Raw genomic sequence first — 12,277 nt, forward strand, 5'->3', positions numbered from 1 at the left:
ATAGACTAGACTATAGACTAGACTATAGACTAGACTATAGACTAGGACTATAGACTAGACATAGACTAGACTATAGACTAGACTATAGACTAGACTATAGGACTAGACTATAGACTAGACTATAGACTAGACTATAGGACTAGACTATAGACTAGACTATAGACTAGACTATAGACTAGACTATAGACTAGACTATAGACTAGACTATAGACTAGACTAGACTAGACTAGACTAACTATAGACTAGACTATAGACTAGACTATAGACTAGACTATAGACTAGACTATAGACTAGACTATAGACTAGACTATAGACTAGACTATAGACTAGACTATAGACTAGACTATAGACTAGGACTATAGACCTAGACTATAGACTAGACTATAGACTAGACTACTAGACTAGACTATAGACTAGACTATAGACTAGGACTATAGACTAGACTAGACTATAGACTAGACTATAGACTAGACTATAGACTAGACTATAGACTAGACTATAGACTAGACTATAGACTAGACTATAGACTAGACTATAGACTAGACTATAGACTAGACTATAGACTAGACTATAGACTAGACTATAGACTAGACTATAGACTAGACTATAGACTAGACTATAGACTAGACTATAGACTAGACTATAGACTAGACTATAGACTAGACTATAGACTAGACTATAGACTAGACTATAGACTAGACTAGACTATAGACTAGACTATAGACTAGACTACTAGACTAGACTAGACTATAGACTAGACTAGACTATAGACTAGACTATAGACTAGACTAGACTAGACTATAGACTAGACTAGACTAGACTAGACTATAGACTAGACTAGACTAGACTAGACTAGACTAGACTAGACTAGACTAGACTAGACTAACTAGACTAGACTAGACTAGAGACTAGACTAGACTATAAACTAGACTATAGACTAGACTAGACCTTAGACTTAGACTAGACTATAGAACTAGACTATAGACTAGACTATAGACTAGACTATAGACTAGACTATAGACTAGACTAAGACTTAGACTATAGACTAGACTATAGACTAGACTATAGACTAGACTATAGACTAGACTATGACTAGACTATAGACTAGACTATAGACTAGACTATAGACTAGACTAAGACTAGACTAGACTATAGACTAGACTAGACTATAGACTAGACTATAGACTAGACTATAGACTAGACTATAGACTAGACTATAGAATAGACTATAGACTAGACTATAGCCTAGACTAGACTATAGACTAGACTATAGACTAGACTAGACTATAGACTAGACTATAGACTAGACTATAGACTAGACTATAGACTAGACTAGGACTATGACTATAGACTAGACTATAGACTAGACTATAGACTAGACCTAGACTATAGACTAGACTATAGACTAGACTACTAGACTATAGACTAGACTATAGACTAGACTAGACTATAGACTAGACTATAGACTACTATAGACTAGACTAGACTAACTAGACTAGACTATAGACTAGACTAGACTAGACTAGACTATAGACTAGACTATAGACTAGACTAGACTGACTATAGACTAGACTATAGACTAGACTATAGACTAGACTATAGACTAGACTAGACTATAGACTAGACTATAGACTAGACTATAGACTAGACTAGACTATAGACTAGACTATAGACTAGACTATAGACTAGACTATAGACTAGACTATAGACTAGACTAGACTATAGACTAGACTATAAACTAGACTATAGACTAGACTATAGACTAGACTAGACTATAGACTAGACTAGACTATAGACTAGACTAGACTATAGACTAGACTATAGACTAGACTAGACTATAGACTAGACTATAGACTAGACTAGACTATAGACTAGACTATAGACTAGACTAGACTATAGACTAGACTATAGACTAGACTATAGACTAGACTAGACTATAGACTAGACTATAGACTAGACTATAGACTAGACTATAGACTAGACTATAGACTAGACTATAGACTAGACTATAGACTAGACTATAGACTAGACTATAGACTAGACTATAGACTAGACTATAGACTAGACTATAGACTAGACTATAGACTAGACTATAGACTAGACTATAGACTAGACTATAGACTAGACTATAGACTAGACTATAGACTAGACTATAGACTAGACTATAGACTAGACTATAGACTAGACTATAGACTAGACTATAGACTAGACTATAGACTAGACTATAGACTAGACTATAGACTAGACTATAGACTAGACTATAGACTAGACTATAGACTAGACTATAGACTAGACTATAGACTAGACTATAGACTAGACTATAGACTAGACTACTATAGACTAGACTATAGACTAGACTATAGACTAGACTATAGACTAGACTATAGACTAGACTATAGACTAGACTATAGACTAGACTATAGACTAGACTATAGACTAGACTATAGACTAGACTATAGACTAGACTATAGACTAGACTATAGACTAGACTATAGACTAGACTATAGACTAGACTATAGACTAGACTATAGACTAGACTATAGACTAGACTATAGACTAGACTATAGACTAGACTATAGACTAGACTATAGAAGGACTATAGACTAGACTATAGACGTAGACTATAGACTAGACTAGACTAGACTAGACTAGACTAGACTAGACTCTATAGACTAGACTATAGATTATTTCCAGGCCTGGTGGAGGAGAAGCGTATTTCATCATATATAATGTAACTCACATCATATAACCTGTACTTTTGTGGGTTTATGATGGTGGGTATAAAAATCACGACAAATCTGTTTAACCTAGTGGCAGCACCTATTGTGATATGATCAGTCTCTCTTTCTTCGTCATTATGCCAAATGATTGTTATGTTGTTTTTGTTATCAATAATTGGGTTTTCTTTGTTTAGAATGGGGAGGGAGGTGTCCACATAACAGAAAATGTTCTCCACCAAAGCTCTTCATGTAATTAAGTGCTTACTACTCTCTACGTAAACAAAATTAATGGCTTTGATTTGTTTGCTTTGTGAGTTTTCAAAATAGTCCGCGTTTTTGTTAGTGTGTTTTGTAGTTCTTTTAAAGAGTTTGTTGTTGCTTTTATCACTTTGTATGTTTTTTGCTTATTTTGTTGATTCATTTAATTCATAACATTTGCTGTTTTTGACGCTTTTTCAAGCCAAGTTTTTTTTTCTGGCTTTTGTTTGTACCAAATCACGCAGCAGCAGTTATTTTAGCGGTAGTAAATAAATAAACCAACCATCCAAACATTTGGTTTTATTGTCTGTCCGTCAATTTGTCACTTTTGCTTTGATTTTCTTCTTTAGTGTTGCTTAATTTTATTACAATCGTTTTTATACCCACCATCAAAAAAGATGGGGGGTATATTGATTTTGTCATTCCGTTTGTAACACATCGAAATATTGGTCATAGACCCACAAAAGTATATATATTCTGGGTCCTCATTAAATTCTAAGTCGATCTAGCCATGTCTGTCCGTCCGTCCGTCCGTCCGTCTGTCTGTCTGTCTGTCTGTCTGTCTGTTGAAAGCACGATAGAGTCCCAATGGAAAGAGCTAGAGGGTTGAAATTTCACACAAATATTTCTTACAGGTAAGGTTTGTTTGGTATTGAAAATGGGCAATATCGGTCCACATTTTCTGATAGCCCCCATACAAGTGGCCCCTCGAAAAGCAGCTTTAACAGCCATAACTTGTTTAAAAATACGAATATAGCGATAAAATTCGACATAAGTAAGTTTCTTATGATCCAAAATCATTATGCAAAATTTTATGAGGATCGGTCCATAATTGACCGTACCCCCCATATAAGGTCCCCTTCAGAAAATGACTTTAACGCTCATTACTGGCTTAAAAATACTAGTATATAGATGAAATTCGACATAAGTAAATTTCATATGAGTCAAAATCTATCTAAAAAATTTTATGAGGATCGGTCCATGATTGACCCTACCCCCCATATAAGGTCCCCTTTAGAAAATGACTGCAACGCTCATTAATGGCTTAAAAATACGAGTGTAGCGATGAAATTCGACACAAATAAATTTAATAGGAACCAAATTCTGTCTACCAAATTATATTCGGATCGACCCATAATTGACCCTACCCCCTATATAAGGTCCCCTTCAGAAAATTACTTTAACGCTTATAACTGGCCTAAAAAATACGAGTATATAGATGAAATTCGACATAAGTAAGTTTCATTCTAGTCAAACGAGGTTTGATGGTGGGTATATAAGATTCGGCATAGCCGAATATAACACTCTTACTTGTTTTTTCTTAATTTATTTATGTTTCTTTTTTTATTATTTGTAACTTTATCAAAGTGTGCCAAAGTCAAGCTGTAAAAGTGATTTAGTTTACGGCTTTGTATTGAATTCAGTTGATTTAAGATTTTTTGCTTAATTTGCTCAAAATATTTTTGAATACTTTTTCTGGCTTTGCTGTTATTTTCTTCGATTTTTATATCTATAAGGTTTTTATTTATTTGCATTTGTTTAATCTTATGATAATGCTTTTAATCTGTTAATAAAATATTTATTTTCGTTTATCAAATTAAAAACTGATAGCACTTTTTATGAACGTTTTGAAACTACTGAATTTTTTAGTACAAATGTACATTTTTCTGGTCAGGCAATAAATTGAACACATATTTTTGTATATGGGTGTATCCATACATTTTTATATCCACCTTAAAGTTGGGTTCTATAAGTTGACTTTTGAACAACCAACTTTAAGAAGAATTTTAATTTGACCTAATTATCGTATAAGAAAACAAGTTAGTGTGCTATATTCCGAATCTTCAGTTCCCTTCACCTATAAGTGTGACCTTGTGAACCTTGTGCGCACACTATAGGCCACCTATAAGTGTGACCGTGTAAACCTTGTGCGCACACTATAGACCGCAAGATAATTTTATAAAATTTGGCACATACATACTCTTTTTTTGACCCAAGGATGAAGCCTTTTGAAAATAATTAAAATCGGTCCATTCTTTCGCCTAGCCCCTATATAACCGTACCCCCCGGATAGGGCTGTTAAGCTCATAATTATGTTAAATGTTCTAGTATATCTCTAAAAATCGACAAAACACAAATGACTTAAAAGTCAAAATTCACTTATAAACACCTAATATCACGATTAAATTCTACATAAATAACTATAATTTATAAGGTCCATAATTTTCCTTGGGCTAATATAAACCTCTTTTAGAATTGTTAAAATATATCGTAATTAGGGTAAAATGCAAATTAAATGCATTATTATTAAAAATCCACATTTTAGTATATTCAATGGTGTAGGGTATCATATGGTCGGCCATATCCGACTATACTTGTTAGTTCATATGTATATACACAACATATTCGAGTAAAACTTTATTCCGATATCATTATTAATTCATAAGTTATTTACGATTAAGAGACTTTTGGAAGTGGCCGTTATTTGGGTGTTATGGTCAATTATGGACCTATCCAGGTCTTAGTTATATATGCAAATTCTTGTGGTAATACCAATATTCTATAGGAATATCGGTTTTGGAATTTTGCTCATATCTCCGTTTTTTATGTACCGATTTTGCCGTTTCTAAGTATTGATCTTCCCGAAATTTAAAAATTGCTTAATTTTCAGACTAGATGGATAACAATTCGATCCGAAAAATGTTTATACAAATTAATGTATACGAGTACATTAATTTGTATTGTTTTCCAATCCAAGTATAATTTTAAAAGATTTGCGGCACAATTTTATTTAAAACGGAAAATAAATTGAACAGAAAACTTACTGCGTTCGTTAATTTCCTTTAATTTTCACACGCACTTAAGAACCCCCAGAGACCAACTGAATGCCAATGAAATTTTAGATTTTTTTTAAACAAACAAATACAAATATTATACAATTTAGCATGGGGGACAAGTTCAAAAGGTTTAAATCAACCCACCCGTAAAGCAAATAATATCAAGACATAGATAAAGACAATATAATCGGCTTAAAATTAAGATTAGAAAACAAAGTATATGTAAATAGTTGTTGTACTCGTAGAATGTATATAAAAATAAAACTATATAAAAGAAAACAAAACTTATCAAGGGAATGAGAAAAAGAACTGATATAGTAAAAGAACGAAATAAAATTGGACAATGCAAACGAAGAATGTTGGGGAAAATATGCAAATTTAATTTGACCTTGATATCGGCTAAAAATTTTAATACATTATTTATTTACCAGATATTTTTTATTATTATGTTATGTAGGGAAATTTATTATTTTATATAGGGAAATTATTTTGGATTTGGATTAATCTTTTTTGAAATATATATGTACATTTTCCAGAAGTTAAGGTTTTGAAAATCGATCTCACAGACCTTCCATGTTGAGCATTACACAATGGCGGAAATGAGAAAAATGGAAATATATACCTATGCATCAATCAATCAATCAATCAATCAATCTATATCTATCTATCTATCTATCTATCTATCTATCTATCTATCTATATCTATCTATCTACTATCTATCTATCTATCTATCTATCTATCTATCTATCTATCTATCTATCTATCTATCTATCTATCTATCTATCTATCTATCTATCTATCTATCTATCTATCTATCTATCTATCTATCTATCTATCTATCTATCTATCTATCTATCTATCTATCTATCTATCTATCTATCTATCTATCTATCTATCTATCTATCTATCTATCTATCTATCTATCTATCTATCTATCTATCTATCTATCTATCTATCTATCTATCTATCTATCTATCTATCTATCTATCTATCTATCTATCTATCTATCTATCTATCTATCTATCTATCTATCTATCTATCTATCTATCTATCTATCTATCTATCTATCTATCTATCTATCTATCTATCTATCTATCTATCTATCTATCTATCTATCTATCTATCTATCTATCTATCTATCTATCTATCTATCTATCTATCTATCTATCTATCTATCTATCTATCTATCTATCTATCTATCTATCTATCTATCTATCTATCTATCTATCTATCTATCTATCTATCCTATCTAATCTATCTATCTATCTATCTATCTATCTATCTATCTATCTATCTATCTATCTATCTATCTATCTATCTATCTATCTATCTATCTATCTATCTATCTATCTATCTATCTATCTATCTATCTATCTATCTATCTATCTATCTATCTATCTATCTATCTATCTATCTATCTATCTATCTATCTATCTATCTATCTATCTATACTATCTATCTATCTATCTATCTATCTGTTTAAAATAAATTATTATAAAAGATAAATTAACTTCCAGTACAAAAACCGAATTTAGTAACTCAAAACAACAGCGCCATCTTTACTATTAATTTAGTATATTTCTTAAATCAACCGCAACTGCTAAATAAGCCGCTGTAAAATTAATTTTGTTTTTTGACAATTCTCTTCATATTTTTCCTTCATAATTCATTTCTTATTGTTTTGTTTTGATCTCTACTACATAATGAGTAATTATAATAATTAATGTTAAAAATACTACGAAGAAAATAAATAAATAAATAAAAAACTATTTATAATTACAACAAAAATTCGTAAACAAAAACAATTATTATTAATCTAATAAAAAGAGAAAAACGAATGAAAAAATTTAAAATTTGCAACAAACATTTGCAAGTGTAAAAAATCCCCTTAAAAAATGTCTTCGAAAGCCATAAATTACATGGGCATGAGTATAGTGGAGCCCCAGGAAAGAATGCGCTATTTGGTCAACTATGGCAACTTGATAGATGTGGATCCTAAACAATCTATAAATCGGTAAGTTTTCTAAAACAAATGCACCAACTTTTAACCTATTGGAAAAGGGAAAATTTTTGCATAACTTTAACCTTGTTTGGTGGGGGGGAGCATATGCCATTGTGCAGTTGTGTTTTGGAAAAAAATAGCAAAAGAAAATTGCAAGTGGCAGGCAAACAAGGTTATTAAAATGACCTTATAATGAGGTTGTTTAACAATATGTCTCTAGCAACTGAAGGTTAGACTCCTGTTGATATGTGTATAGTGGTACTTTTAGGCAATGTTATAAAAAAAACTTATTTCTTTATTGTTTTTTCTTTCTCCTAGCTATTATCGCTCTGGCACTGAAATGTTACGCATGGCCCAAGTCTATCTTGCCGAGGGTAATCATGAAAATGCCTTCATTTGTATATGAAATATTTAACGCTGTTTGTGGAAAAGATACGTTCGCATCCCGACTATCCCAGCATTAAGTCTGAAATGAAATTCATTAATAAACGTATTAAAGATGAAGTTATGCCCACTTCGGAAAAGTTACGTGCCAAACTATTGGATCGTTATCAAAGGGAATATGAACAATTTCTGGCGAATAAAGAAGCCGAACGTGTGCGGGAAATGGAACGTGAACGTCGTATACGAGAAGCGGCTGCTAATGATTCGACAAAATCAGCTTCTTTAATACCCGCCAATTTACATGTGCAAATGGATCCTAATGTTCAGCCCACGGCACCCGATATGGGCTTGCTAGATCAGGTGGTATATCCCAATGATTTTCCAACGGGTGGTCATAAGTCAAATTTACTATTACCTTCGGATAGTTTGGATAAGGAGGATAAGCGATCGAAGTAAGTATCAAATAGTTGTCATAAGTTTGTTCTATAAATGATTTTCTAAAATTCCAATAATTTCTTTTATAGCCTTCCCTCGAAACCCTCTTTTGATCGTTCCACTAAACCACAATACGATCGTTCAAATTCCCTGCTGGAGGGTTCACTGCGCACCGTTGTCATACCACAAAACACAATGGATGTATTTCTGCAACTTGCCCTGGCGAACACGAATAAAAATATCGAAACTTGTGGCATATTGGCTGGTCATTTGGCCCACGATCGTTTGTATATAACACATGTTATAATACCCAAACAGCAGGGCACCCCAGACTCGTGCACCACCATACACGAAGAGGAAATATTTGAAGTGCAAGATGAACAAAATTTAATAACATTGGGATGGATACATGTAAGTTGAAAAAATGAAAAATGTTTGTGAAAAAAAAAAATTGTAATAAATTGTTTTTTCCGATTAAAGACTCACCCCACGCAGACATCGTTTTTGTCATCAGTGGACTTACATACCCATTGTTCGTATCAGATAATGATGCCCGAAGCTATTGCAATTGTTTGTGCACCAAAATATCAAACGTAAGTTAGAATAATTGTCAAAATTTTATTTTGAAATATTATATAGAATGAACTATGTATATAGTCCGAATTATAGACTAGAATATTGGCCAGACTATAGACTAGACCAGACTATAGACTAGACCAGACTGTAGACTAGACAAGACTATAGACTAGACCAGACTATAGACTAGACAAGACTGTAGAGTAGACCAGACTATAGACTAGACTATAGTCCAGAATACAGACAAGACTATAGACTAGACTATAGTCCAGAATATAGACAAGACTATAGACTAGACTACAGGCAAGTTATAGCCCAGAATAGAGTCTAGACTATATTCCAGACTATAAACTACACTATATTCCAGACTATAGACTAGACTATAGTCCTTACTGTAGACTAGACTATAGTCCAGACTATATACTAGATTATAGTCCAGACTGTAGACTAAACTATAGTCCAGACTATAGTCCATACTATAGACTAGACTATAGTCCAGACTATAGTCCATACTATAGACTATACTATAGTCCATACTATAGACTAGACTATAGTCCATACTATAGACTAGACTATAGTCCAGACTATAGACTAGGCTATTGTCCAGACTATAGCCTAGACTATAGTCCAGACAAATCTTTAGTCCAAACTAGACTATAGTCCAGACTGTAGGACCCGTCTGAGTAGTAGTTGTCCAACAGACTGCAATCTCGACTTAGTACTCTCTTCATTTCTTAATTTAATATTTCTGTAAAATACTAGCTAACAGTTTTTTTTTTAATTACAGTACCGGTTTCTTTATACTTACCCCAACTTATGGTCTGAATTATATTGCTTGAATGTAGAAAAAGTGGATTTCATCCACATCCCAATGATCCACCATTGTTTATGGTAATTTTCTGTACAACTCAAAATTCCTTTAAATAAAGTATTTAACATTATTTTTCTTCTTTTCTTTTAATCTTCTAGGAAGCCCAACACATTCAAATGGACACAGAACAAAAGATACGTGTAGTGGATTTGCGCAGATAGTTTAAGGAATTTTTTATCTAAAAGCTAAAAAAGAGCAAAATAAAAACGAATTTAAGAGCTTAATAATTTAAAAAAAAGCTTAAGAAAAATTTCTGTAAACAAAAGGAATCTGATAACTATAAAACAAGACCCAAAGAAAAAGTTCCAAATTTACAAAAAAAAAAAGAATATTCAAAATTACTAAAAGTTACTTAAACAAAATTTTTGGCTGCATTAAATGTAAAACTAAATTAAAAACCCCTATAATTTGTGTTTGGCTAGAATTATCCACTACAAACAATTTACTTTAATAAAAATACGAAAAAAAAAGAAAAAGTGCTTAATAAACAAAAAAAATGTATGAGAAATGAAAGTAAACCTGCATAAATGATAAACCAAGAAAAAATAAATAATTGATGATAAATGATATTTTTTAGAAAAGTATATATTTTTTCAACAGTTTTTTGAAGTAAAATGATATAAAAAGAATATACAAACAAAATAAATTTAAACACAGAACTAAAGCTTATAATAAAATTTAATTTTATGGTTAAATTGTCACTATCTTAGCATTTTAATTGCATTGTTATTAATTTTAGTTATTTATCTAATAGATATTTTGTTTTTAAAACACTTTCTATATTTCTTTAATTAGTTTTTTAGTCTTTTAAAGCATTTTTTTATTATTGTTATTTATATATTAATGAAACATTTTTATGTTTGGCAATATATTCAATTTACTATATTTTATTTATACTATTTTTAATAAGTCATTGTTATATTTAAAACTAAAACTAATTTATTAACTTTATTAAAGCCACAAGAAAACTACTACAATTTGCAAAAAAAAAAAAAAATACACGCTTAAAAGTTTAAAATATAACAACCCAGTTATGTTTCCTTTTAAATAACTTGTTTAGTTATTATTAAAAAGAATAAAACTTAATACTACAATAAAAACTAGTGTTTCATGTCTGAAATTAAAAAATTATATTTAATGTCTGAAGTTTATTTTAATTGGTACCATTATCTTAATTAATGGTTAACTTAAATCAAACATATTTAGAAAAACCAAAAAATAATTGATATTTTTAAAAGCTTAAATATAAGAAAATAAGTATATTATACATAAAAGAACAACAAACACTTATTTTAAATGGAAATAACTAAGAAACTAAATGCTTGTAATTTATTTAAATAAAAGTAATAAAACAATAGATGCATATAACAAATATTTCTTTATTTAAACATTTTGTTAGATACTTTGAGGCTGCTTAGAAGTAATCTATTACGACAGTGTTTTGTGAAAGTGTTAAAAATCTTCTGATAAGGTTCAGTGAAATTCTGGGATCGAATTAGGTTTAGGTTCCATATTATACGAAATTCATTTGGAAAGGAAAAAGTACCAAAAAGTTCCTGTTCATGTATATGAAAAGGACTAAAAGTCGCAATAAGCGTCAAACCAAACCAACTTTATGATTTTGAAAATTCTATTTATGCCACGTCTCCCATTGAAAGTCCGACCGTTTTCCCCAAACATTCTCTCGAATGTATAAGTTTTTCATGCAAACTTTTAGGATTCTAGTTGCATTCATATGAAAGGTTCCACGCTCCCTTTTCCGTCCATTTATTACCCAAATGTTCACATTAATGTCAGATTCTAGTTCTAATAGTTTTTGGATTTAATTCATATAATAGGTTCCAAGTCCCCCTAATGAAGGTCCGCCCATGTTCAGAAAATGTTAAAGTTCTTTGTTCAAAATTTGAAGATTCTAGTTCCAATAGTTTCCCAGATAAACTAACTTTTGTATTTAATTCATATGAGAATTGCCCTATTGCGAGTACGCCAACTTAATACCTAAATTTTCTCATGGATGTCAAAGTTATTGGTGCAAAATTTAAGTATTTTAAATATACGATTTTTTTATTTAATTCATATGAATGTCCGTTAATTTTTCCCCCAAATGTTCACATGGACGTTAAAGTTCTTCGTGCCAAATTTCTCAGATATTAGAATTTTTGTATTTAATTCATATGAGAGGTTTCAATTTAA

General features: G+C 31.0%; 1 protein-coding gene across 1 annotated transcript; it reads left to right on the forward strand.

Annotated features, from left to right (window-relative positions):
* The first annotated feature begins 7,530 nt into the window (after positions 1–7,530).
* Positions 7,531–10,413, forward strand: LOC119613166 (STAM-binding protein-like). The gene is given in 8 exon segments (XM_037969113.1): positions 7,531–7,830; positions 8,137–8,210; positions 8,213–8,654; positions 8,727–9,048; positions 9,118–9,230; positions 10,001–10,049; positions 10,051–10,104; positions 10,183–10,413. Coding segments are annotated over 8 exon segments (1,236 nt in total). The 5' UTR covers positions 7,531–7,711; the 3' UTR covers positions 10,246–10,413.
* Positions 10,414–12,277: the final 1,864 nt, after the last annotated feature.

Source organism: Lucilia sericata, unplaced genomic scaffold (assembly GCF_015586225.1).
Source record: "Lucilia sericata isolate MDLA Ls3-8-SP2 unplaced genomic scaffold, ASM1558622v1 Contig001993F_arrow, whole genome shotgun sequence".
Classification (NCBI taxonomy): Eukaryota; Metazoa; Arthropoda; class Insecta; order Diptera; family Calliphoridae; genus Lucilia; species Lucilia sericata.